At 53.1% G+C, this 27,953-nt stretch overlaps 1 protein-coding gene across 3 annotated transcripts in view; it reads right to left on the bottom strand.

Moving 5' to 3' along the window:
* The window catches only part of SH2B3 (SH2B adaptor protein 3), a 37,345-nt gene extending 25,250 nt beyond the window's left edge, over positions 1-12,095 (bottom strand). For 2 of the 3 annotated variants that reach the window (XM_003420308.4, XM_064272218.1), the window contains exons 1-2: positions 11,762-12,095; positions 289-1,083 (exon numbers count right to left, since the gene is read on the bottom strand). In XM_003420308.4, coding sequence (XP_003420356.2) covers positions 289-1,056 — 768 coding nt within the window. In that variant the 5' untranslated portion in view covers positions 1,057-1,083; positions 11,762-12,095. Of the gene's footprint in view, positions 1-288 lie in introns of all 3 variants that reach the window. The other variant, XM_064272217.1, reaches the window with a different exon arrangement.
* Positions 12,096-27,953: the final 15,858 nt, after the last annotated feature.

Raw genomic sequence — 27,953 nt, 5'->3', positions numbered from 1 at the left:
CTGGCCACCAAGGCTCCTTGCACCAAGGACTTCTCAATATACCAAAGCAACACAAAATGTTAACACTAAGGGATGCTGGGTGGGTATATATGCGACTCTCAGGATCGCTATAGTATCTTTACAACTTGTCCATAAACCTACCATCAACCTAAAATAACTTTTTAATAAAGGTATCCTGCCTCCGGGCACTTTGCGGCCACTGGCCAGAAAGCTGTCACCCTCCACACCAAGCCACGCGGTGACGGGCGCTGCATGCAGTGCGCAGCCTGCCCGCCCCCGAGTACTCACCTTGGGCGGATCGAAGAGCTCCAGCACGCGGTCGGAGCCACCGTCTGGGGTGCTGATGCACCGCAGGGCCAGCCGCCCGCGCTGCCAGCGCGCCCCACTGTCCATGGAGGCCTCGTCTGCCAGGCTGTAGCGCAGCACCGCCTCCTTGACGGCCTCGGGCGGTGGCTCTCGGGCCAGGTTCCAGGGCAGGAGCTTCCTGGCCAGTCCAGGTCGTGCCGGGGCCTCGCTCGCCTCACCAGCAGCACAGGCTCCGGGTACTCCGGGCAGCTCCCCTGCTGAGCGGCGGCGGAAGATGTGTCGCAGGCTGCGGCGCAGGTGCTGGAGCGCGCAGGACCCTGGCGCCCGCGGTGGGGCCAGCTCCTCAGAGCTGCGTGCCTTGGGCAGAGCGGGGGCGGTGGGGTGCGTGTTCGCCTCGGCAGGGCCCGCCTCGGCCTTGGCTGGGGGTCCGTGGCCGGTCTCGCGGTAGTCCCGCGCCGGGGGTCCGGGCGCGCGGCCCTCGCGCACCTCGCGGCAGAAGTAGCGCTGGAAGAGGTCGGTGAACTGCAGCGAGACCAGCTCCGCGCGCAGCGGCGCGTGGTGTGGGTGGTCGCGGGCGAAGAGCCAGTACTGCCGGGCCAACTCGCGGGCCGTGGCCACGGCGTGCAGTTCGCAGAACTCACTCCAGCCCCGGGGCGACGGGGAGGCTGCTGCCGTGACCGAGGACACGCCGGCAGGTGAGGCAGAGGACGCGGAGGAGGTCGAGGCAGGCTGCAGGGTGGGACCATTCATGGCGGAGACCGAGGAGGAACGGCCAGGCTGAAACACACAACGCGGGTGCAGGGCAGGAGTGAGCACGCAGAAAGCAAACGGCTACTTAAAACAACACCCAGCACATCGTCGAAAACGTAAAATCACCGATAATCCCCAGTGCTGGTGACGATGTGGTGAAATAAGCACTCACCTGCAGTGTTGCTGGTACTGGGGGATAACTTGGCAGGATCTAGTATATACCCGATAACTCCACTTTTAAGTGTTTGATTGCACTCTTAAATATTCTTGCTCATTTGCACAGAGGAATGTAAATATTCTTGCTCATTTGCACAGAGAGGAATGTGTGAGGACACACCTCACAGACGCTTCCTGCTGCAGTGTTTATCACAGGATAGTCAGATACAACCTAAATGTCCATCAGCAGGGGCTGAAATCAACTGGTACCTCTGTAGGAATATTCTGCATCTCGCCTCGGAGAGATCTCCAACATACACTTTTAAGCAAAAAAGCAAACCACAGAACAATACAAACTGTACGTCTGTAAATGTAAACATGCACAAAACTAAGCTACCAGTTTCTATGTGTACGTAAATGTACATAAACCAAAAACCAAACCCAGTGCCGTCGAGTCGATTCTGACTCATAGTGACCCTACAGGACAGAGTAGAACTGCCCCGTAGAGTTTCCAAGGAGAGCCTGGTGGGTCTGAACTGCCGACGCTTTGGTTAGCAGCTGTATGTAGCACTTAACCACTATGCAACCAGGGTTTCCAAATGTACGTTAAGTATATTTAAATACAGGCAAGAAGGGTCTGGCTGGAGCAAACCCATCCAGAAACAGCAGTGGCCTCTGGGGTGCAGGGGAAAGTAACCAAGGAAGCCTGTTAACTGCTTCTCCCTAGAAAATAGGGTTAAGAACAGGGATTCTGGGACCTGAGTTCAAATCCCAGCACCACCACTTACTGGAGTGTGACCTTAAGCAAGTTACTTAATTTCTCTCAGCCTTAGTTTCCCCACCTGTAAAATGGGGATAATTGTACTATCTCATACTGTCATGAAGATTAATACATTTAAAGGCTTTAGAGCCTAGTAAATGTTTAATAAAGGCCAGCTGTTGTTCTTGTGGAATCCCTGGGTGGTGGTGCAAATGGTCAGAGCACTCAGTTGCTAACCAAAGGTTGGAGGTTTGAATCCACCCAGAGGTGCCTCAGAAGAAAGGCCTGGCAGTCTGTTCCCCAAAAACCAGTGATTGAAAACTCCATGCAGCACTGTTCTACTTGGACATGCTTGGGGTCACCAGGAGTCAGATTCCATGGCAACTCCATTTTTTTGGTTGTTGTTGCTATTTAAATGTTCTGAGAACATACAATTGGTGTTGATAAAAATAAGAAGGAACATATTAACAAGGCAGGAGAAAGATGTGGCAGTCTGCTTCCATAAAGATTACAGCCTTTGGAACTCTATGGGCAGTTCTATTCTGACCTGTAGGGTCGCGATGAGTCAAAAATCAACTTGATAGCACACAGTAACAGCCAACTTAAAGGTTGGCAAGTCAAGTCTGCCCGGTGGCTCTCCATGGAAGAAAGCCCCGGTGAACTGCTTCCATAAAGATCACAGCTAAGGAAGCCCTATGGAGTTCTACTCTGTAACACACGGGTCACCAGGAGCTGGGGGCCAACTCGATAGCAGCTAAGGACAACACTGTAGAACAGGCATAGTGCATGGCCCCAGGGACAGCGCAGTGAACCAGACGAACCCCCTGGTGCTCTCATTTACAGGGAACATATACTGGCTGTGTGGCCTCTGACACCTGCCTAGACCTCTCCAAGCCTCAGTTTCCTCTTTTGCCATGTGGGGGTCAGCATGACATCCACCTCATAAGGTAGTTGTAAGGAGTCCCTGAAACAGGACTCAACACTGAGGTTTGAACCCAGAAATCAGGGTTCTTTCCCCCAAATCCCACTTCATGCAGCCCTATCAGGCTGGACAGCCCTGAAGGGCAATGACAAGGGCGATGAAGGCTGCCCTGCCTCCTCCAGGCCTGCAGTAACCCTGCAGCTCATGGCAGCAGGGTACCCAGGCAGTGGAGGGTACTGGGAGGGCACTCTGTACCACAGTTCTACATACCAGAGTCCTCAGCAGGCATACAGTAGGCACTTTGCACATAGTAGGCTGTCTGTAAAAGCTGCCAGGTGGAAGGGAAGAGAGAGGAGCCACGTGTGTCCTTGACCACCATGCTCTGCCATAAAAACCACCCCTATGGCTGAGGACGGAGGGTCCTTTGTCAATCCCTGACTTTGGAGGGGGGCAGGCCCTGTCTTCATGGGCTAGAGGTCCCCAGAGAGCTCTCAGAACCCAAACCCAAGCTCCTGCCCTACCTGGGCAGCCCTGGATGGTCTGACCCGGCTACCACACTGGCTGCCTCAGCCAGTTGGTCTGACCCGTTCCCTCAGCCAGTCAGCTCTCCATCTGCTTCCACACTCACACCACATACGGCTTTGGAGAAGCCTTCCCTGAGCTCAGCAGCTGAGTGGAGACATGAAGGTGTCCCTCAACCTACATCGTCCTTCAGTATCTGTGATACTTTACTGAGCAACTGTCTTCCCACTGGACTCTGTGCTCAGACCAAGAGCCACTCCCCGCTCTATCTCCAGACCCTGGCATACAGTAGTAGCTCAATAAATGCTTATGGCATGAATTAATCAACATTAAGAGGTCAGTTGGTGGCCAGCACTGGCCAGTGGTCACCCTTCACTGGGCCAGCCTACCTTCTCAGTGTCCTGGGCCTCTGCCAGTGCCTGTCCCTTGGCCTGGAACACCTGTCTCTGCCAACCCTTATGTGTCAGTGTGCCAAAGCCCCAACTCCAGGGCCAAAGCCTGGCAGGAGCCTTCCCCAGAATAGCTGCACCCACTAGGAACTCGCTTGCCGCCCTGGCCATGGCTGGGGGCCCTCCTAACTGTGCCCCTTCCCCTGACTCCCCCATAAGAACAGAACCATTTAATGCACCCCTGCTACACATCAGGCATGCTTCTAACCACTTTTACAAAGCCTTCAAGGCAACTGGAGGAGGTAGGTCCCGTTGTTGCTCCCATTTTACAGATGGGGTAACTGAAACACAAAGAAGTCCCGCAGCTAATGGCAAATAGGAACCCCCACGTGGAAAACCAAAACAAAAAAACCCATTGCCATAGAGTTGATTCTGACTCATACTGACCCTGCAGGACAGAGAAGAACTGCCCCGTAGGGTTTCCAAGGAGCAGCTGGCGGATTTGAACTGCCGACCTTTTGGTTAGCAGCCGAGCTCTGAACCACTGCACCACCAGGGTTCCAGCCCCCAAAGGCCTGATCAGTGCCCAGACGCACAGAACGGGGAGCCACTCCCGATGAGTGGTCACTGAATGAATGGTGAGCTGCAGGGGGAAGTGGAGGTGTAAGGCCTGAGTCGGCCTCAACTTCTGGTCCAGTTCCCAAACCCACCAGGTGGTTAGAAAAATAGCCACAGAGTGGAAAAGAGAAAACAACGGTCACTAAATAAACGACATTAGTTCAGGTTTTCTACGTGTGCTCCTCTGTACCAAACACTTGGCATACATGCACTCCTTTAATCCCCATAGGAAGGGCGAGGTCTAGCATTATGCCCATTTCACAGATTGAGCAAACCAAGGCATAGAAGGAGCAGCTTGCCCCAGTCACACAGCCGGCAAGGGGCAGAGCTGAGATGGGGACCCGGCTCACTTGGCTACATTTGCTGGCTAAATGTGGATGATGTTACCATCCCCCTGCCCCTACCTGGGCCTGCACCCCCTACCCCAGGGCTGAGAAGCACTTCATTTCTGCTAATACTGCCCTGCCAGTGCTCCAGAAATGTTACAGGTATAAATTAATGAGTTCCTGAGCTTAGACAGGGTCAGCTCACGTTCCAGCCTCCGGAGTCACGTTCCCAACTCACACCAACTAGAGCAAAAGGTGGTGGGGCTCTGAGAAAGCCACTGATACCTTCCTCTCGATGCCCCCTTTTGTGGTGGATCCATGGACCAAATGTGGGTTCAAATCCTGCCTCTGCCACCTCCTCGCTATGTGATGTGGAAGAGGGAGCTTCCTTCTCTGAGCCTCAGCGTTACCTGTAAAATGGGCTGATGTTCTTCTCTTGGTGCTAGCTAGGGGCACTCAAAGAGCTGTTGCCTGCAGGATGCTTGGCACAGGGCTCAAGAAACCAGTCGCCGGTGCTGTTTTATTACTTACTGTTGGCGTTTGAATGGGAAAAAGATGTGGGAGGCTACTTCCTTAAAGATTTACAGCCTTGGAAACCCTATGGGACAGTTCTCATCTGTTCTATACGGCTCCTGAGTCGGAATCGACTCGATGGCAGTGGGTGTGGTTTGGGTTTTGGTTTTTGCATTAAGACAGTGGTACCCTGGCTTTGGGGAGTGCCAGCCTGCCCACCATGAGAGCCGCAGGGGGAGCTGGCCTTGTGGGCCGGGCCGGGCCGGGCCGGGCCGGGGGCATCAAGGGAGCCCGAACAAAAGGCCTTCTCAGGGGAGAGGCGGCTGCTCAGGCAGCTCCAGGCAGGAAATCACCAGCCAGAGCAGTCAGCTGCGGCCTGGGCCGGGGAGGGGGCTGCGCCAGAGAGGCTTCCTGGCCAGGCGGGCAGCCAGCCCACAGGAAGGCAGTCCCCCGCTCAGGCCTTGGTTTACTGAACACTTACTATGTGCCAGGCACAGATGGAGAGCAACTGGTCAGATGGGGCCAACTCTGGGATCAGTGATTAAAAAGTTCTCAGCTGGAAGCAATTTTGATCCAGGAGACCCCTGGGCTCAGTCTGCAGGGTGTGAGTGGGGAGGGGACTTTGGGGTACCTCTGCCCAAGCCCCAGTGGAGCCCCTGGGATGCTGGGCAGCCAGAGGGATGAACAGCCTTCCCCACAAAGGTGCCTTCACTGGGGTATCGCCAGAGATAAGAGCAGAAGTCCTGGAATCCCTCTCACCCTCAGCCTGGGGTGGCCGCTGGGGTCTTGGGGCAGGGGGTCAGGATAGTCAATGGCACCCTAGCCCCTAGCTGGGCAGTCTTCAGGATTCCCCAAGGTCCTGCAGCTAGGTGAGGGACAAGGACAGTCTCATCTGGGTGTGCCCTGGCACCGGCCTCTAGTCCCCTCGGCAAACACATGGAGGCAGCTACTCCACGCCCATTATTCAGGGACCCAGCTGGGGGTGGGTGGGGTCAGCCTGCGACCCAGGAGCACAGCTGTGGTTTCCAGAGTGCCTGCTAAGGGAGGCTTGGCAAGGACCTTAACGCCAAAGCCTTGGCCTGGTGTTCCTCATTCAAGCATATCCACCCCAAGGGACCCTCAAGTCTCCACACAAGACAGTGAGAACTCATAGAAGCTTGGACGGCTTGCTCTGCGCTGTGGGGCCAGCTCACACCCGTGACCCAGAGATGGGGCTCACCAGTGTCTCCCCACGGCAACAGCCCCTATAATTAATTGTAATTCAGGGAAGCTAACGTTTCCTTGTTAATGACCAGGCCCAGGTGCAAAGAAAGCCTTCCCCGCTGTGGGGATTCCACCTGCCAAGGCTTGGAGGATTTTTTTTATCGAGATCAAATTCACATAACATAAAATTCCCTTTTTAACCGCTTTAAAGTGTACAGTCCAGTAGCTTTTAATACCTTTACAATGTCGTATAACCATACCACTCTAATTCCAGAACATTCTCACCACCCAAAAACCAGGAAAAAAAGTTATTTGGGAGGATGTTTTAAATTGTGGTAAAGAAAACTGAGAGCAGTTGATGAGACCATGCCAGCCCTGGGGGTAGGGGACTGAGAAGCTCTTGACGGGAAACAATTATTAATTGAGTAATTTAAAAAATGATTTACAGTTAAAGATCAGATCCCTCCCCATCCCCAGAGGAAAAGGAAAAACCTCACTCCCCTTCTATGAAGCTAGTGTGGTATCTAGGCCTCCAACCTTTAGAGTCCCCCTGGAAAGAAGTCAACTTTCAAGTTGAGAAAACTGAGGCTCCCAGAGAGAAAGCGATTCACCCGCTGCTGGAGAGTTGCTACCACCTCCCTGCCCCAGCTCACAGCTGTTTGGGCAGAGGCCCATGCCTACAGCGGGAGCCGCCGCCTCCTCCAGGGAGGCCGCCAGGTTGACTCCGTGCCACAGGGAACGTTTCTGTCTTCCCCATCCACAGTACTAGCTGCTCCAGGAGTCCAGACCCCTGCCCAAGGAGGCCCTGAGGGCTGGTGGAATTCCACTGCCCTTTCACACATTCACACTGGCCAGATGCAGACAAACCCACAGGGAGTAGGAGGCAAAGGCTCTGGGGCTGTGGGGAGCCTGAGAGGTGGGGCAGCCCATACACACTGTGCTGTCTCCAGGGTCACCTAGTGCAGCACATCTGCCAAAGCAGGAAATGTCCTCTAGCTTCCTCTGCCCCTACCCCAGCCTGACACCCACCACCATCCCAGCTAGGCTTCTGGGACCATCTCCACACTGGACAGTGCCCGCCAAACTCCCAGGTTGAGCAGAGAAGAGGGGTGAGATGCTATCAAGGTGGAGGCCTCTCAGCGTGCCCCCCAATGGTGCAAGGTCAGCTGCTTTAGGGTCTCAGGAGGGGTGCGCTGAAGCCCTCCTGCGTCTGCATGCCTCTCCAGGTGCACGTTACACTCTCTGGGCCTCTCCTCCCCAGATGGCTGGCGAATGCTCCATGTCAAAGGCCCTCTTTTGTGTCCACCTTCCCCAGCCTCATTTCCGCCCAGGCACCCGTAACCAGGTCCCCTACCAGGTAACCCCCCCCATTGGGCACCCCGTGAGTCAGCTTCAGGCTGAGCGGGGCACAGACTTCCTCCCTCCCAGGCCTCCCTGGGGACATGCGTCCTGGGCAGCAGCTGGCTCCCCCCGGCCGGCTGGGGGGGCCACATCCGGGTGGGCCCCCAGGGGCTCCAGGCCCGGCTCACGAGGAAGCCCGCAGCCCAGCCCCCCTGGCCGACCCCTGACAGGGTGGCGTGGGAGGAAAAATCTTCCAGCCATCTGCTCAGCTGCCGGGTTTCCGGCCAGGGCGGGGCTGGGGGACGCCAGCAGGACCTGCTCTCCCGGGAAAGTGCCCCCCTGCCCCAGCTGGGTAGGAGGAGGACACTGGGCTGGGTGGCCCAGCTGGACCCTCAAGCCCTGACCAAGGAACACTGGCCACTCAGGCCACAGGACCCAAGTGAGTGTGGGTCCAGCTGTGGCCATTGTCCAGTTGCCAAGCCTTGGGCCTCCCTGATCCCCAGAGAGCCTCAGGCCCCGGAAGGCTGAGAGCTGGGGTGCAGGGCTCCTGGGTCCAATTAGGACTGACTCAGCGAGTGACCCCAGCTGAGTCACTTCCCTTGGGCAGCCTGCCGGCCTCAGTTTCCTTGGGGAGGGTGGGTAGCTGGGAATGGGGGCTAGCTGGGAACACATCCCTTGTACTTCACCCCTGGAATCTCCCAGACAGTCTCCGCCAGATGGAAGCAGCTTCCTGCCCCGCCCAGGCAGATGCCGAACACCTGGGGTCACAGAAGCCCATCTTCCCAGGAAACCTGACAGTTAAGTGCGATGCCCTTGGGTGTTAATAACATCAGCGGGAACTTTTACATGCTGACTGCATGCTGGGCATGTGCATGCCTGTTCTCCCAAAACAACTCCATTAGGTGATAATTATTATCCCCATTATGTAGATGAGGAGAACCTGTAGCTCAGAGAAGTTGAGGGACAAGCCCAAGGTCACACACCCATGGTAATTATAGCCAGCCTGGTTCGAGTCACTACTCCGTGCCAGGCACTTTACCACCCTAGCTAGTATACTTTGTCTGCACAACCATCTTGGAGAGGCCAGGACTGTTGGCCCCACTAGGCAGGTGAGGCCCAGGGAGGTCAGGTCATCACTAACTGAGTGCCGGTCCAGTCCTTTACTGCTGGCTCATCAACACTCCATCGCAAACTGTGAAGGGAGCGATTAAAATTCTTTCACGGACTCCGAATAAATTGGCTTGGAGAGGTTAGGTGACCAACCCAGGAATTACCAGCAACGGTGTACCCTCAAGAAAATCAGCCCCTGAGAAGGGTTTGAGGGGAAGTGCCAGGGCAGCTCCCTGCTGGGTCCCCTGGGAGCCCCCTCATTGAGCCCCCCATGGCTGGGGAGGGTGCCCTGTCTTGCCCCACCCGGGGCAGCCCCTCCAAGTGCCTTCATGTCCTTTTCCCCTGGCTTCTGCCCTGGAGGAGGCTCCACCACGCAGGAGGTGGGCAGTGTCCGAGGTGGCACAGCTGGACCCAGGCACCCAAAAGTCCCCGTTGGCTGACTTGCTCTGCTGTGGGGCTACCCAGCAGCTGCCTGGCCCAGGCTGCCACCGTATCTGCAGCAGTCCTACAGGATGCACTTTGTTCTAGAAAGGTCTCTTTACCAAAGAAGGCTCAAGCCAAGGGTTTAGGGGGTGAGGGGGCGAGGGGCAGTAAGAGGGGTCAGGGAGAAAAACAAGTGAGGCTAACAGCCACAACAAAAAAAGATCATAATAATGCCATCTTACTGCTACTGCTCCTGTGGACCAAGTCATTCTAAACATTCTTTTACCGTGCCAACAGCCCTAAAAAGTAGGAACTACTATCATACCCATTTGACAGATGAGGAAACTGAGGCGGGGTGATTAATGCCATCACCTCAACAGCCCTGGACTTCAGCACTCCTCCCAAAGACTAGGGGAACTTCAGTGCTGCAGGTGCTCAAGGCATGCTGATAAAGGAACAGTGCCCAGCCAGCACCACCACCACGAATGATACAAACAAGAACAACTTGGAATCCCTTGGAGAAGGACATCAAGAATGGCTGCACAACCTGATAAATGTAATAGCATTGAATTATACATGCAGAAATGGCTGAGCTGGTGTGTTTTGTTGCGTGTATTTTCATCACAATACAAATACTGTAAAAAATCACTACCGCCACCTGTAACTGAACTCTTTTTCTCTGCCAGCAAGTAGGTGATTTTCACAAACTGGCACATTAATTTCCACCGCAACCTGCTATGACCCCATTTCACACAGGGGAAACTGAGGCTCACACATGTCACTTGCCCCACTCCCTCAGCAGAAAGAGGCAGGGAGAGATTGGAACCTAGGCCTCCAGGACCCTCCTCGAGCACTGCTGAGCCCAGCAGTCCTCAGACCCCAGCTGTACTTCAGCCCTGTGCCTGCAGCCAGCCGCCTGCAGCCAGCCGTGGCCCACGGGGACTCGCAGGAGTTCTAGGAATGTTCACCCTTTGGCTCAGAAGGATTTCTCCCCCAGAGAGGGGTTGTGGGAAAAGGCACAGCCAAGTGTATTAAAAAAAAACCCTTCCAACTTCCCCCAACGGGCCCTGGCCTCTCGTCCCCTGACCCCAGCCCGCCCAGGGGGCCTCTGCCTGCTCTCCCCCCATTAAGACCGAGTCTCCAGCCCCCGCAGGTCCCTGGGATCCTCGCGAGCTGTTTCCGCTCCAGCCCCTAGGTCAGGGATGGGAAATCCAGACATGACTCGGGCGCCCCTGTCCCTGGAGACTTTTGCTTGAAGGGACTCGAAAATGGGGCCGTGAGATGGCCAGGCTGCCCTGGCGGGGTCTGGCAGCTGGGGGGTGACCAGGATGCGCATCTCCCAGGCGAAGGGGGTTCGGGTCAGGTCTCAACCCCTTCCGTCCCCAACGCTGGACCTTGGCTCTGCTGACAAGCCTCCCCAGGCGCTCTGCTCTGGATTTCACTTCCTCCCACTCAGCGGAGGCCGGCCGTGCCCCCCCCCCGGAGGCCCCCAGCTGCAAGCAGTGACCTCCTCACCTACATCATCGTGGCCGGGGAATGGGGAAGAGAAACGGGAGAATGAGGAAATTAAAGAAAAAAAGAAGCGGACGGGCAGGCAGGCCCCCACCCCAGTTCCTCAAATGCAGCCTCCCCCCCAACAAAAGCTCCCACAATCAGAAGGAAGGAAGCGAGGGAATTTCTGCAGCAGGCTTTCGAGGCCTCAGAAATACCCTCCCGGCTCTGCTGACCTGAGGCCAACGCCCCCCGCCCATTTTGTATGTGTGGTGGGGTGGGGTTCCCCAGGAGCCTCAGGCCCGCGACCTGGGAGGCCCAGCCTAAGGATGCCTCGAGAGTGTAGGCTCTTTAAACCCTAGTGGACCTCCAAATGTAGCGGTATGGACACCCGGCCTGGCCCAAGACGCAGGCCAGGGAGTGGGAAGAGGGGCTTCCGGAATTGGGGCCGCTACCCTCTGAACCACATGGCCTGGCCTTGGGGAGCGGGGAGGGGCCCTGCGCCCTGCTCATGGAGGGCTCACCCATTCTCACAGCCTCAGTTTGACTACTTTCACTTTCAAGATTCCAAGCGGTGACCCTCAACCCCGCCTTACCAGGCACGAGTTGCGGGCAGTGCAGTCCTTGGGGGCTGGGCGACTTTGGAGGTGGTTTGGGGCTGTTGGCTATACCTCTCCCAGCCCCCCCACCCACTGCCTTGGCTACCCTTAGTACATCCCAGCACGTGTGTGGGTGGGGTTTCGGCAGGGGTGATGTCGCAAGAGGCAGGTAAGGGTCTCCCTACACGCCCCATCTGAACGAGCTGCAGGCATATTTGGGGATATTATGGGGGTGTGCAGAGGCTGAGCAGAACTGGCTACGGGGCCTCCTCTTCCCGCATTAAAGCCCTTCCAGCCGCTGGGGAAGGCAGAGCGGGGAAAGGCGGGCTTACCTGAGAGACAGGGGGTCCGGGCCCGGCCGGCCCATGGCGTCGCGCGCCCCCGACCCCCCCGAAGTCCGAGGGGGCGGGCGGAACCCCGCCCCGGGCGCGTTGTGTCCCGCGCGCCGGCGGCTCGCTCGCGGCTCGTTCGCGCGGGGCTCAGGCAGGAAACCCAGGCTCGGAAAATGGCCAGCGTCTCATCATTTCCGCTGCCAGCGCATGACAGTTGCGGGAGGAAGCGCCCCCGGGTCGCCACCGGGAAAACTTTGCTGCCGCCGCCGTCGCCCCCGCGGGCCGCGACAGTCCGGGCGGGCGGCCGGGCGGAGGCGGCAGCCTGAGCCCATACCGCCCCGCGCCGTTATGTAAAGAGAAACCGCGGCTCGAGAGCAGCACAGCGAGGAGGGCGGCCACGGAGGCGGGGCCAGAGAGGGGTGTGGCTACATCGGGCCACGCCCCAACACGCCGGCCACCGGGAGACTCGCCGGAGGGTGCGGACAGTGACACACGCCTCCTGGGGGCGGGGCCTAACCTGGCCCTGCCTATCAACCGTGCTCCTCCCCCGCCGAGATCCCGAGGCTCCATCTGAGGGGCGGAGCCTTGTCAAGCCACACCCACAGCTCGCCCACCGGACTGGCCTCTCGCAGCCCGAAGGCGGGAAGAGACGGCCCGAGGGGTGGGGGCAGCCTTGACTCCACCCACCGAACCTCCTAGCAGGCTGCGAGGTGCCTCAGCACTGAGGGGGCGGGGCCCGGCCAAGGGGCGGGGCCAGGCCGGGAGAGGGCCGGGCCTCTTGGCCTCGAGGGGGCGTGCCTGCCGACTCCCTCCGCCGAGGCCTTATCGCCGCGAGCCGGGTCGTCGGTGCAATAGCTGCCGCCACTTTCATCATCGCCAGGGAAGGGAGCTCAACCCCGCCCGGCCCCGACTCCCCGTGACTCTGCCGAGCCGGCCGCCACGGCCCCAGCACCCCCATCCGGGCTCCGCCCCTCATCTCCGGCTCTGCTCTGGCCGCCGTGGGTGCCGGTGTAGACCACCCACCCCCAGCTCCGGGAGGGCTGCATCTTTCTCCTGGAAGCTCTCCGTGACCACTGGCTGCCATGCCGTCTGAGTTTCCCATTCTCTCCCCGGGCTACTTTCATTTTCTTTCAAAGTTTGTGGTTCGAACCCACCCAGCGATACCACAGAAGAAAAGGCCCGGAGATCTGCTTCCGTTAGGATACAGCCAAGAAAACCCTATGGAGCAGTTCTACTCTGTAACGCATTGCGCTCTCTATGAGTCTGAATCGGCTCCAGGACAATTAACAACAACAAATGGGCCTCCCGGATGGCTACACTGACAATGGGTAGACCCTCTAGTCTGAGCTAGGCCATGCTCTCAGCTAGCCTCTCCCCAGTACATGGGGGGGTGGGGGGATGTCCGCCGTTCTTCTCCCCACCCCAACAGGAAACAAGTCGTTTACGCCCCAACTTGGAGGGGCCACCTCACACCTTCTTAGACAAGGGGAGGAGGGAAGGGGGTCCCTCCTCCGTCCGACTGCCTGGGCAAAAGCCTCCTGCATACCTCAATTTCCTCGTCTGTGAAATGGAAATAATAAGAGTACCCGCCCACGGGGTTGTTGTGAGGGTTAAATGAGTTATGCATCTAAAGCTGTAAGCATTGGCCCAGAAGCCCTACAGGAGTGTTTGTTAAACAAACAGGTCCTGCCCCTTGCAGCTGCAGGAAGGGGTTCCCCAGAAGATGGGGGTTTCCTGACTCCACCTGCATGGGGCAGGGAGGACCCTGTCCTGTGTAGGATCCAAAAACCTTGAAGGAACCAGCCAGGGAATGCTGGGAGTTCATGTTTTCCATAAATACAAACGATACCTATTGTGTGCCAGGCACTGTTCTAGGTGCTGGGGACACAGCAATGAACAAAACAGATAAATACCCCTGCCCTCCTGGAGGTGACATTCTAGTGAGGGACACAGGTGACAAATGTGTACAATTATTAGGAAGATGTCATAGGATGGGACATGGGAAGGGACTATCTTAGACTGGAGGCTTAGGGAGGGCTCCCTAAGGACCTAACACTTGAGCTGTGACCCCCTCCAGCCACAGAGGGATCCAGGCCAAGGAAACCTCAAGTGCAAGGTCCTGAGGTAGGAATAAGCTCGGTGCTTGCTTGAGAAAAATAAGAAGGCAGTGGTAAGTCCTAGACTGAGAGATGGGAAAAGATGAAGTTGGAAAGGTGGGATCTTGAAGGTCCCCATGGGGAGTTTGGGAATTATCTTGAGGGCAATGGGAGCCATGGAGGGTTTTGAGCAGGAGAGGGACCTCCCAGCTTTGGATTTTGAGCTGCAAAGCCTGTAGTTGGCAACCCAATTAGAAGGCATCCCACTGATGCTCACGGGAGATGCGGGGCAAAGGGGGTGGGCGTCAGGGAAGCCTAAAGTCACCGCCCCATATTATTATCTCCTTATTATACTTGCGGAGACTGAGGCCCAGAGAGAGAGGTTACATACCTGCAGCCACACTGCCAGATGGCGCCCACAGAACAGCCTGGCCCTTGTACACAGCTGCTACCAAATGGTTGCTGAAATCTGCCAGCCACAAGCACTTTCCCTCTCACTGCCCAGAGAGCAGTTCTGCTGACTTAAATGGGGACTTGTGGTTCTTCCCCTTTTTAATCACTGTTCGAGTCTTCTCTCACACCAGATTGCTCGGAGCCCCAAACCGGTTTCCTTCCTTGCTAGATTTCTTCTCTCCACGTGTCCCCTCCGGAGTCTGGTTTCTTGTTTCCATGCTCTCCTAATACAGAGACCTCTCGCTTTTTTTTCGTAGAAAAGGCAAAGGAGTCACAGCAAATACTCGTCCCATCACCTTGCCTGCCACTTGGGGCCCCGCTGTGCTCAGAAGCAGCGGTTTCTCTCATCTGCAACCGGGTGCTAGCTGGCTGGGGCTCCTCCCACTTCTCGGCTTGTGAGTGGGGTCCCAAGAGAGAAAGAGCTTGATTGGAATTCCCACGACTGATTCAAGGAAGCAGGTCCCCCTACCTTTTTCCTTCCCAGAGTGAAAAACACTGAAGGCCGAGGACCTACTGTGTGCAAAGTTCCGGGGTTGCAGATGCTGCTGGGAACAGGAAGAACCGGGCCCCTGGCTCCCAAGATTAATAACAGCGACAGAACAGTTAACCACTACAGGATTAAAAGACTTAATGACACTACATATAATAACAGAACACTAGTTAACAGGTCTGATTAACAGTAATAGTTATTATTAGCTATTACAGGATTAATGGCATATATAAAATAATACTTGTGTATTAGCAGGATTAATGTTTTTTTAATAGTATAATAACAGTTAACAAGTCTAGGATCAATAATAGTAATAGAAAATGGTTATGGGACTAAGAATAGTCAATATGAAATAATAACAGTAGGGTATTAATAAGATTATTAATAATAAGTATAATATAACAATACCATAATAATAGTTACCAGGTATAGGAGATTAATAATAATATTACTTAATAGTTAACAGGTATAGGACTAATAATAATATTATAGTTACAGGTTAGTAATAATATAAAAATAACAATAGGCTGTAATAAGTTAACAATAACAAGTGTGATAATTAACAGACCTAGGAGTGATAATAATATGACTAACAGTTTTTGAGGCTGACTCTGTGCCAGGCACAGCTCTGTGCCATCACCAGCCAATGGAACTTTCTGCGATGGCAGAATTGTTCTGTCTGCACTGTCCGATATGGTCGCCCCTAGTCCCAGGTGGCTACTGAGCGCTTGAAATGTGGCCAGTGCAGCTGAGGGACTGAATTTGACGTTTTATTGAATGTTAATTAAAATATAAAGAGGCACATGGGGTCTTACGGGTTGAATTGTGTCCCGCAAAAATACGTGTTGCAAATCCTAAACTCTATGCCTGTAGTTATAATCCCATTTTGGAATGGGTTGTCTTTGTTATGTTAATAAGACAGGATTAGTGTACAGTGTGTCTTGAGTCAATCTCTTTGGAGATAAAAAAGAGAGTAACAAGCAAGCTAGCAAGCAGAGATGGAGAAGAGAGATGCCAAGCTACATAAAGATCGCCCAGGAGCATAAGCTCAAAGAGACAAGGACCCCTCTCCAGAGCCAATAGAGAGACAGAAAGCCTTCCCCTAGAGCTGGCACCCTGAATTCAGACTTCTAGCCTCCTAAACTGTGAGAAAGTAAATTTCTGTTTGTTAAAGCCACAGACTTGCAGTATTTCTGTAATAGCGGTACTAGGTAACTAAGATGGGGCTAGTGGCTACTGTACTGGGCAGTGCGGCTCTGGGCACTTTACAAACATTAACTCATTTAATCCTCACAACAGCCCAGGGATAGGTACTACTATTATTATCCCGATTTTACAGAGGAAGAAATTGAGGCACTGAAAGGTTAAGTCATTAGCCTCAAACAGAGTCTCTCCCCACCTCAAGGACAGGATGCCGTTGTCTGGGGACCCCCATGATTAAGAATGAAAGCTCTGGCATCACCCAGGCAGGTTTAGAATTCTCTGTTCTACATTTTCCTAACTGTGTGGTCACTTAGACTCTCTGGGCCTCAGTTTCCTCATCTGCAAAATGGGGATGGTCATAGTGCTGACCCCACTGGAAGTATAGGGAGAGGATTTGATCAGAACACAAACATGAAGGGCTTGGGGGTAGGGGTGGGTGCTTCCACATAGTACGTGCTCAATAAAGAATGGCCACTGTAATCTATAATTGGGTATAAGAGCCATCTGTCCCTCAAAGGGTGGTTATAAATAGTGGTGGCCATGGAGACCAGCCTTGTGGGCAAGAGGCGCTCACAGTGATAGTCACTGAGGCTTGCAAGTGCAGGCTGTTGCCCTAGCCAGTGAGTGGAGGCCTCAGTGTCCACATCTGTAAAATGGGCTTCTGCAGGCCTTTCTTCTGCCTCTTGGGAAGGAGGCCTGGGCCACAGGTAAGGGGAAGGCCTGAGGGACTGGACCACCTCCCAGCTAGGCAATGGCTGATGCTGGAGTCTTCCAGACCTTGGTTCCAGTCCCAGCACTGCCACTTCCTGCTGCCTGTCCTGCAGCAAAACACTTCCCACTCTCATAGCCTCAGTATCCCCCATCTGTCTAATGAGCATGACTGTAGTTGGGTGAAGGGAAGTGAGATCGGGTGGGATGCGTAGGCTTTCGCTGACTGCTCTGCATGGTGATAGTTATCAAGGGATAACCTTGTAGCACACTGTTCCCCAAGCCCACCTTCATGCTCCCATTTCTGGACCTTTGTGCTGTCTGTTCCCTCTACCCAGGATGCCCTTCCCCCAGGTGCTTCTCACCCCCATCCCACCCCACCACTGGCATCCTTCATCTATCCCCTGACCTTGCTTCTTTTTTGCCTCATCTTGTCACCCCCTGACTTTATATGATAATCAGGTAATCATTTGTTTATCTGCTTATTGGCTCTCTCCTACCCCTTCCCCACTAGGAGGCCATTGCCACAAGGGCAGGGGTGTTTTTGTGTGTGTGTGTGTGTGTGTGTGTGTGTGTGTGTGTGTGCTTTCAGTGAAAGTTTACAGTTCAAGTTAGTTTCTCATACAAAAATTCATATACACATTGTTATGTGACCCTAGTTGCTCTCCCTGTAATGTGACAGCACGCTCCTCCTTTCCACCCTGTATTTCCCTTGTCCATTCAACCAGCTCCTGTCCCTTTCTGCCTCTCATCTCACGTCTGGACAGGGGCTGCCCATTTAATCTCTTGTATCTACTTGGGCTAAGAAGCACACTCTTCACAAGTATCATTTTATGTTTCACAGTGCAGTCTAATCTTTGTCTGAAGAGCTGGCTTGAGGAATGGTTTCAGTTTTGGGCTAACAAGAGCGCTCAGGGGCCATGTCTTCTGGGGTCCCTCCAGTCTCAGTCAGACCATCAAATCTGGTCTTTTTACTATAATTTGAGTTCTGCACCCCACTTTTCTCCTGCTCCACCAGGGACCCTCTGTTGTGTTCCCTGTCAGGGCGGTCATTGTGGTAGCCGAGCACCATCTAGTTCTTCCGGTCTCAGGGCGATGGAGTCTCTGGTTTATGTGGCCTTTTCTGTCTCTTGGGCTCATAATTACCTTGTGACCTTGGTGTTCTTCATTCTCCTTTGCTCCAGGTGGGTTGAGACCAACTGATGCATCTTAGATAGCTGCTTGCTAGCTTTTAAGACCCCAGATGCCACTCACCAAAGTGGGATGCAGAACATTTTTTTAATAAACTTTGTTATGCCAATTGACCTAGATGTTGCCTGAAACCATGGTCCCCAGGCCCCCGCCTCAGGGCAGGGATTTTTGTCTGTCTTGTTCACTCTTGTATTCACAGCACTTAGCAGGTTCCTGGCCCACAACAGGTGCTTGTGGGAGTTTAAAATATGTCCACAAATTCTCTGATACATTTCCTTTCAAAAGATATGGCCAAACTCAAATGGCTAGAGAAGAAACTTAAGGGCAGTGAGTTCATGTTAATGTGCAGGAATAGCTCAGAAAAGGAGGGTGAGAACGGCTGTACAACTTCAAGCATGTAATCCACGTCACTGAATTGTTCATGCAAGAATTGTTGAATTGGCGTATATTTTTGCAACAAAAAATAAATTATTAAGGAAAAAAAAAAGAGATATGACAGATTTCCCTACCCTTGACTATGGGCTAGACTTAGTGAATCGTTTTGTTTCTGATGAATAGAACAAAGTGGAAAGGATGCTGTGTGACTTCTAAGACTAGGTCATAAGGGCATTGTGGCATCTTCCTCTCTTTGATCATTCACTCTGGGGGAAGCCAACTGCCATGTTGTGAGGAGACTCAAGCAGCCTTATACAGAGGCCCATGTGATGGGCAACTGAGGCCTCCTGCCAACAGCCAGAAAGGTACAGAAACCACCTCATAACAGCCCTGTGAGTGAGGCGTCTTGGAGGCGGATCATCCAGCCCCAGTCAAGCATCAGATAATGGCAGTACCAGCCCATGGTTTGACCACAACCTCATGGGAGACCCTGAGCCAGAACTACCCAGCTAAATGGCTCCTAACTCCTGAAACCATATGAGATAATAATGTTTGTTGTCTTAACCACTAAGTTTGGGGGTAATTTGCTCAGTAGCAATAGATTACTAACACAGAGCTCAAGAAGGCTCTAAGGTGTCCAACCAGCCGCTCCCCCATTCACAAGCAGGTTCAAATGAGGCTGGAAGTGTTCAGGAAAGGGCACCCCTTAGCCAAAAAAGAATGAAGTAACTGGGCCCCACCCCTTTCCACCTGGGCCATCTGAACTCTGGGGCCAAATTCCTGGGCTAAGGGTCTAATCTGCTGAGCTCAGGTGCTTGATGACATCTACTCCCTCTGCTTCCTCTCTGTGGCTTTGGTTCCGTTTTCTGTCCTCCTGGTGCCTTTGACTAAAACTGCCCAAGAAACAGAGGAACAGTGTTTACAGTTATGGCTCCGTTTGTGGAAGCCACTACCGTGCTGAGCCCATCACAGGCATTTTTCTCCCTTTCCACCTCCTATGATGGGTTTGCTATTCATTTCTCAATTTTTCAAATACGGAAACTGAGTCATTCAGAAGTGAAGTGACATGCCCAAAGTCACACAACTGTATAAGTGACCAAAGCAGCTGGTCTGGGCTCAAGGCCTGTCTGACTGCTTGCAGAACTCTAGCTCTTGTTAAGTGCCTTCAAGTCGAGTCTTCCACTCGTAGCCACCCCATGTATTACAGAGCATAGCTGCCCCGTAGGGTTTCCGTGGCTGTAATCTTTAGGGAGGCAGCTCTCCAGGTCATTCTCCCAGAGAGCTGTTGGGTGAATTCCAACCACCAAGCTTTCAGTTAGCTGCACAGCGCTTAACGGTTTGTGCTACCAGGGCTCTTCACCCAGCTCTTAACTACCTACAATGCCCAAATGGTAACAATAATACTAAACCTGTGGCCGTCAAGTCTATTTCTACTCAGAGGGAAGGCTAATAGTAACATTAATAATTAATTATTAGAGCATTATGAGCCAGGCCCCTTCTGAGGGTTTCAAAACCCAGTCGTTTAATATTTCCAACAACCATGTGAAGGACAGAATGTTTCTTCCCACCTGATCAAGGAGGAAACTGAGGCTCAGAGAAGTGGCCTGCCCAAGCCACACGGCTGCTAAGTGGCCCAGTGAGGATCTGCACCCAAGCTTCAGAGATCTTCTGATCTTGACCAAAAAAAAATCATTGGTGGTCGCACACCCCACCTCCAGCCCCCAGAGCCCCCAGCCGCGCCTGGGACGCTCCTAGCTGCACCCCACTCCCTTCCACATGGGGGAATCTGGTTTCTGAGGGGAAGTGAGTCAACGGCCTGAGGCCCCGCAGATAATTATTCGCTTCCAATACCGGTAATTAAAAGCCCTAATAGCTCAACAGAGGACAAACAATTTAGTTACTACAGCGTCCCCACCCTTGCCCTGAGATCAACGCGGAGCGCACGAACTTGGCCGGAATCCCGGACGCGGTCGGCTTGGACCGGGCTTGCACGGGGCTCTGGCGCCCTCTGGTGGCACTGAGGTGGTTGAGCGCCAGCTACTGCTGCATTCTCAGCTTTTGGCTCCCAGCACCGCCGCTTTCCTTCCAGGATCCGTCCTCCCGGAAGGCCTCCAGAATTCAGAGGCGTGTGGGGAGGGGAGTAGGGGGTAGAAGGGGCACTTGCCCCTGGGCGCAAGCCCAAGGTGGATCCAGAGGAGGCACGAAATGACATTCCGAGGCGCCAGAAATACGAAAGGCGCCTGACTGAGGCAGGCGAGCAAGAGAGGAGAAAGCATTTGTGCTAACGCTTCGTCGCTATCCAGGGGTCGCTTCATCTTGAAATTGGGGGGGGGGGCGCAAATTAGAAATTAGCCCTGGGTGCTCCTTACCCTCTACGCCCCTGCCGGGATGACCCCCCCCCGCCCCCCGCCCCTGCCGGGATGACCCCCCCGCCCCCCGCCCCTGCCGGGATGACCCCCCCCCGCCCCCCGCCCCCCGCCCCGCAAGCCTTACTGGAAATTTCCCAGCCTCCAGGTGAGATGCCTCTGATCTACTGCCAAGTGGCCACCAAGATGGAGAATAGGGTCTGGGGGATGGTTTAATGCCTGGCTTTCCCTTTAAATGCTTGGCCACCTGGGGAAGTCATTTGGGCTCTCTAAGCCTCGGTTTCCTCATCTGTAAAATGAAGAGCTGAACCTATTGCACTGGATTGAAGGTTAAACAAGATAACTCATGTAGAAGCGCCTGACACACAGTTAAAAAAAAAAAAACAAAAAAAACCCCACTGCCTTCAAGTCAATTCCAACTCATAGGGACCCTATAGCACAGAGTAGGACTGCCCCATAGAGTTTCCAAGGAGTGCCTGGTGGATTCGAACTGCAGATCTATTGGTTAGCAGCTGTAGCACTTAACAATAGTGCCTCCGGGGTTTCCGACACACAGTGTTCAATAAATGTTGGCTATCATTATTATTATTATTATTATTTATTGTTATTTGCAAGGCATGAATCTGATTGTGTGACAAATCTCTCCCCTACTCTAAATCCTTCATGGCTCCCCATTATCTTCTGAATAAAACAGAAGCGTCATTTGAGCATACCCACCAAATACCCCACACTCCAGTCACGCCAGGTTTCCCTATGCTCACACTCCTTCTTCCCTCCCCACCCCATTTCAAGCTTCCAGACCACTGCCTGGCATTCCCCTTCCCTTTCTTCTGATTGGCAAACTTACATACATCCTTCAAAACCACCTGAAAGATGACCTCTGCCCCAAGTCTCCCCCAGTCTCCAGGGGGGTATTCCTGGTGCCTCCTCTGGCCTCCCTGTGTCCAGCCTCTGAGGGACAGAGGGCTTGTCCCTCACAGGGCCACTCCTCACTTTTCTCTGAGAGAGACTCTGAGCTCCTGGCAGGCCAGTCTGGGGATTCATTCATCTCTGAATCCCTGTCCCCAGCATGAGCCTGGGACACATCGGGTACTCAAAATAGTGCACTGAAATGAAAGGAGTCTTGGTGGCACAATGGTTAAGCACTTGGATGGTTAAGCACTTGGAAACGGCATTTCTAACCCACCAGCCACTCCTTGAGGGAAAGATGTGGCAGTCTGCTTCTGTAAAGATTTACAGTCTTGGGGACACGAAAAGAGAAAGTGGAGGGAAGGAGCGGGCTGTCTCATTAGGGGAAGAGCAATTAGGAGTATATAGCAAGGTGTATATAAGTTTTTGTATGAGAGACTGACTTGATTTGTAAACCTTCACTTAAAAGACAATAAAAAAAATCGATAGTCTTTGAAACCCTATGGGGCAACTCTGCTCTGTCCTATAGGGTCACTATGAGTTGGCATTGACTCGACAGCAGCAGATTAATGAATATTTGGGGATTCCAAAGCACAGGTTTGTGACAAGAGGCTTGCTTTGGCCACCTTCATGCTGAGCCTCAGTTTCTTCATCTGAGCCTCAGTTTCTTCATCTGCAAAATGGAGGTGAGAACACTACTTACTTCACAAAGTATTTGTGGGGATTAAATGAGATGTGTGTGTAAAGCCCAGGACACTCAGTAAATGATGGTTATGACTAGCTACCACCACCCGTCTGACAGTTGTTGTACTGTGGTGGCTTTCACATTTCTGTGATGCTGGAAGCTATACCACCGATATTTCAAATACCAACAGGTTAACTCAGGGTGGACAGGTCTCAGTGGCGCGTCCAGACTAAGAGAGACTAGGAAGAAAGGCCTGGCAATCCACTTCTGAAAATTAGCCAATGAAAACCTTATGGGTCACAACAGAATATTGTCCGATATAGTGCTGGAAGATGGGCCCCCCCCAGGTTGGAAGGCACTACACAATAGCCGCAACGATGGACTCAAACATACCAACAGAAACGGGCAACATTTTATTCTGTTAGACATATATATATGAGTTGGAAACCCTGGTGGCGTAGTGGTTAAGCGCTATGGCTGTTAACCAAGAGGTCGGCAGTTCAAATCCACCAGGCGCTCCTTGGAAACTCTATGGGGCAGTTCTACTCTGTCCTACAGGGTCGCTATGAGTCGGAATCGACTCAATGGCAGTGGGTTTATATGAGTTGGCTCCTAAATGAGTTGGAGCCGACTTGATGGCAACTAGCAATATTATTAGCTAAACCTGTTCTCAGATCTGGAGCCCTGGTGACGCAGTGGTTAAGAGCTCAGCTGCTAACCAGAAGGTCAGCAGTTCGAATATACCAGCTGCTCCATGGAAACCCTATGGGACGGTTCTACACTGAATCTACTTGGTAGCAATGAGTGGTTCTCAGATCCTTCCTTTACACTGAGGAGTGGATGGCTGGGAACAGCTTGACATTCTCCTACGCCATCCAAGTGTTTCTAAAGGAGCAAGGGGGAGCCCCGGGGCTGGCTCTGACCCCAAGATGGGCTGCTGGGGTGCCTCTCTATGCCCTGACCTGGCAGAGGCTGGGGGTAGTCCTGCCAGGGATAAGTGAGGGCCACGCCTCATCTGCAAGTCTGCCGCCCAGGAGAGCACACTTGCAGACATCAGGTGACTAGAGTACGGATTCAGGTGAGTGAAAGAGCTGAAAGAGCCTTGGGCAGGACCTGAGGCCACTGAAAGCAGAGGAGTGGCCCACGTGGGACAGTTGTCCAAGAGGGAATGGCCAAAGGGCAAGGAGATCCTCTCTGGAGATGCACAGAGTATTCATTCATTTCCCAGGGCTGTTGTCACAAAGTCCACAAACTGGGTGACTCAGAACAACAGGCATTTGTTCCCTCCCAGTTCTGAAGGCCACAAGTCCAAAATCAAGGTGGCAGCAGGGCGGTGCTCCTTGAAGGCTCTAGGAGAGGATCCTTCCTGGCAATCCTCCACGGAAACATGGCCGTCCTTCCTCTGTGTCTGTCTGTACTCCTTTATAAGGACACCTGCTCAGGTGGATTAGGACCCGCCCTGCTCTGGTATGACCTCATGCTAACTTACCTGATAACATCTTCAAAGACCCTGTTCCCAAACAAATCATGTTCACAGGTACCAGGGGTTAGGACTTCAACAGATCTTTTCAGGGGGACACAGTTCAATCCATAGCACATAACCTGTAAGAAGCAGAAAGTGGCTAGAAAGGACACAGTAAATGGGAGCCGTGTGCAGCAGGCGCCTGTGGCAGGAGGAGCCCCAAGGGCAGAGGCAGCTGGGAGTGAGGCACAGTGTCCCCTGGTGGCTCTGAGGGCTATCAGGGCCATTAATTACCTGGATTGTAGGCTTTCCTCTAGAAATCAGACTCCAGTTTCCCTAGGCTGGGCTAGGGGGCACTTGTGCAGAGCTCCTTAAAACTAAAACCCAAACTAGTTGCCCTCCAGTTGATTCTGACTCATGGTGACCCCATGTATGTTAGAGCAGAACTGTGCTCCATAGGGTTTTCAATGGCTGATTTTTTTTTTTTTTTGCAAGTAGATCAGCAGGTCTCTCTTCTGAGGCGCTCTGGGTGAACTCAAACTTCCAACCTTTAGGTTGGCAGCCCAGTGCATTAACCATTTGCTGCAGTTTATTTGGGATCAAGAGCAGGACTCGGGCTAGGTATCTGTGTGTGCCTCCAGGCTCTGCCACATAAGACAAGCTGTGTGGCGTTGAGCAAGTCACTTCACCTCTCTGTGGCAGCAGGAGCCACAGGACCAAGGGGAGGTAAGAGGGAGGCATGTGACAACACCCAGATGCAGAAGCTGGAAGCGAGGGTGGAGTGGGGGTGCAGGGCCACTGAGCCTCATATTTCCATGTTCCTCCAGCTGGGCTTCCTCACTGTGGAGATGGGTTTCCATGAGTGGGGGACATTGGCTGTGCCTGGCTGACGTCCGCCCGGTTCTGGTGTTATTGGGCGGCATCAAGTCAATTCTGAATCATAGACAGAGTAGAACTGCCCCATAGGGTTTCCTAGGCTGTAATCTTTACAAGAGCAGATCACCAGGACTTTTTCTCCCCTGAAGTGGCTGGTAGGTTCGAACTGACGACCTTTCGGTTAGCAGCCAAGTGTGTTAACTACTTCGGCACTAGGGCTCCTTCTGGTTATGGCCGCAGCATCTGATTTTCCAGGCACTCTCAGTTCAAGATGTTCCCTGGGACTGACCCTCAATCCCTGCCCCACCCCAGTGGATTGGCTCAGGATAGGCAGATGACACCCCAGGCCAGACAGGCTCCATTCCGGCCTTGGGCAGGTCATCAGATAAGAAAATGTCTCTCTCCACTGGTTTTGGAACTGGGAAGTCATAAGGTTGGAGTTTCTGGGGCCATCTTCCCTGAGAATGAACACGCTCAAAGGAGAACAAAACTGAGAGACAGAAAAACTGAGCCCTGATGACAACGCCTGTGCTACTAGATTCAGGCAAGCCTGAGAGCAGTGCTCCTGGACTTCTCAGCCCGGTGAACCAGACATTTCCTTCTTTGGCCGAAGCCTGTTTGTGTGTGGCTTTCTGTCATTTGGCAACAGAAAAACTCCTGCCAAATACGCCAATAACTCCTAAAATGACCCTGTGATTCCTAGTAACCCTGTCACCCAAAGGCTTTTCATGAGACTCTCACAGCTGAAACAAAAGACTGGGATGGGCCTGGGATTGAAGGTTGGGAGTGCCAGGGAATGGGCAGGCTGAGAGGTGCTGGGGTCCCACCTGGGGAGGCCTATCTTCCTCTGCCTCCAGCAGAAGTCAGCTAACTCCTGGGAGAACAGGCTGTCCACCAGGCTGCAATTTGCTGAACCCCTGGTATATGCAGGGCCCTCTCCCAGGCACTGGGGAGCATTACAAGACACTGTGTCTGTTCTCCTACCGGGAGTCAGATATCTACAAATAAAAACCCTTAACAGAGAATGACAGGCTAGGAGGAGCCAGTGCACCCTTCCAGCTTCTCTTATCTTCATTTTCCTTGTAAGGAACCAGAGGCTCAGAGAGATTAAGTTACTAGCCCAAGGTCATACAGCTACTCAGATTTCAAGTTGGGATTTAAACCTATGTCTGACACCAAAACCTTTTAGTTTTTATTAATTAAAAAAAAAATTTAAAAACTTTAAAGTAAAGTGGCCCCCAATGGCCTTATGTTTGATTTTCTTTACTCCAAAACACCACATACCCCAGATAATGATTTACTTCTTTTTAATTTTTTTCTACTAATCAAAAGGTTTGGGCTGCCAATCAAAACCTCTGAGTAGAAGAACCCCTAGCATTTATTAAGCACTTACTACGCACCAGTGCTGTCCCCAGGTCCTGATATTATTAACCAAAGGGGCCACAAGGTGTAGACTCAGGCTCCAGACTGCCTGGATTCAAATCTACTTGCTTGCTGTGTGACTTTAAGCAAGGCACCTCACCTCAGCGTGTGTTATTTTGTTTATCTATTAAATAAAACCAAAAAACCAAACCTGTTGCGTCGATTTGATTCCGACTCATAGGGACTCTATAGGACAGAATAGCACTGCCTCATGGGGTTTCCAAGTAAGAGCTGATGGATTCGAACTGCCAACCTTTTTTGGTTAGCAGCTGAGCTCTTAACCACTACGCCACCAGGGCTCATCCAATAAAAAAAAAAAAATTTTTTTTTTTTTTAGAGATGGTGAAATTGTGCCTACCTCATGGCGTTGTCATGAGAAACAAAACACAAAGCAAGTGCTTCAAACATGCTAGCTATTATTCTTGAAATAACACCTTAGGAGGTGGGGACTGTTATTTCCCTGTTTTATAGAAAAGGCACAGAGAGGTAGAGTGACTTGCCTAGGTACAGCTTGTGAACCGCAGAGCCAGGCTTGGAACTCACTTGGGCACATTAAACCCATTCGTTTCCAGCTGAAAGCGCAGTCCTGGGGGAGGGAGGGAATTCCTGGCAGAGAGGACAGCAAACACACCATTTTCCCTGCCTTTCTGCAATCCTAAGTGCGGCTCAGGGACGGCTCCCACCAGCCCCACCTTCCTTTAGGTCTAGAAACAAACTCCACTAAATGCACACACTGATGGCAGACAGGAGCCCTGGTGGCGCAATGGTCAAGTGCTCAGCTGCTAACTGAAGGGTCAGCGGTTCGAACTCACCAGCAGCTCCACGGGAGAAAGATGTGGCAGACTGCTTCTGTAAGGATTACAGTCTTGGAAGCCCTGTGGGGCAGCTCTACTCTGTCCTATAGGGTCGCTATGAGCTGGGATCCACTCAAAGGCAGTGGGTTTGGATGGCAGACATTCCTGATTTTGGGAAGAGGCGTGGTTGGTTTCAGAGAAGAGATGGTTAGCGTGTAGGTTTTGCTAGGGTAGTATCTAGACAGAGTTCCTCGGGTTTGAAGAGGAGACCCCTTGAGGAGCTGTCATGAAGGGAGGCAGTGCTGTCAAGTGGTTACCTACATGGGGTTTGGTGGCTGATAGGCCTGGGCTCCAGCCCAGCTCTACCCCTTCCTGTGTGACTGCGAGCATGTTACTTACTCTTTCGGAGCTTTGGGGTTCTCAGCCTTTTAGGATTCCGTGTGAGGGTTGATGTAGGGGAGCCGGGCTCTGGGCCCGTATGCAATAAAAAAAATCTTGGTTATTAATAAGGAGGAGCTGAAAGGCAGAGGAGGTTTAAATTGCTCCTTGGGAGAAAGTATCCAGGGGTTTGGGGGAGGAGTCCGCATCAGAGGAGAGGGTTGGGGGGAAGGATGAGAGGCCCCATAAATGATGGAGGAGACAGTGAGAGCAGTCAGCAATGCCACATTTAAAGCAGGGCTCCGGAATCCTCTATTTGGGGCCATGGGACAAGCTGGCAAGTGCCTTCAGGAAAATTGGCTCACTCATGCCACCTAGGGCCTCAGGCTGGTGGCACACCAAAGGTCCTCATTCCCCCCCAGCCCGAACATGCCAGCGAAGGGGGACCCTTGAAGTGGGGGGACACTGATCCTTTCCATCACCTGCTCCCTTCCCTACTGTGTCCCTCCTCAGAGTGTGGTCTAGGGTCAGCCTGCTTGTGGTGGAGAACAATTTCAGTTCCGTGTTGGGGTGCCTGGTCCAGCCCACTTGGGGTTGGGCAGCCACTGTGGGAGGAAGCTCTGCCTGAGACCTCACCTTGCCCACTGTCCCCCCCGTGCTGGCCCACTGAGCTGGGTGCCGGCAGCTGAGCAAAGAGGAGGGTCACTGCGAAGGGTCAGGGTGGCTGAGATCTGGATAGAAGATGGCTGGAGGTCTATGAGTGCCTTCCTGGGGGGACCAGCCC

This window comes from Loxodonta africana, chromosome 19 (assembly GCF_030014295.1).
Source record: "Loxodonta africana isolate mLoxAfr1 chromosome 19, mLoxAfr1.hap2, whole genome shotgun sequence".
Taxonomy (NCBI): domain Eukaryota; kingdom Metazoa; phylum Chordata; class Mammalia; order Proboscidea; family Elephantidae; genus Loxodonta; species Loxodonta africana.
This window is presented reverse-complemented; position numbering and strand designations above follow the sequence as displayed.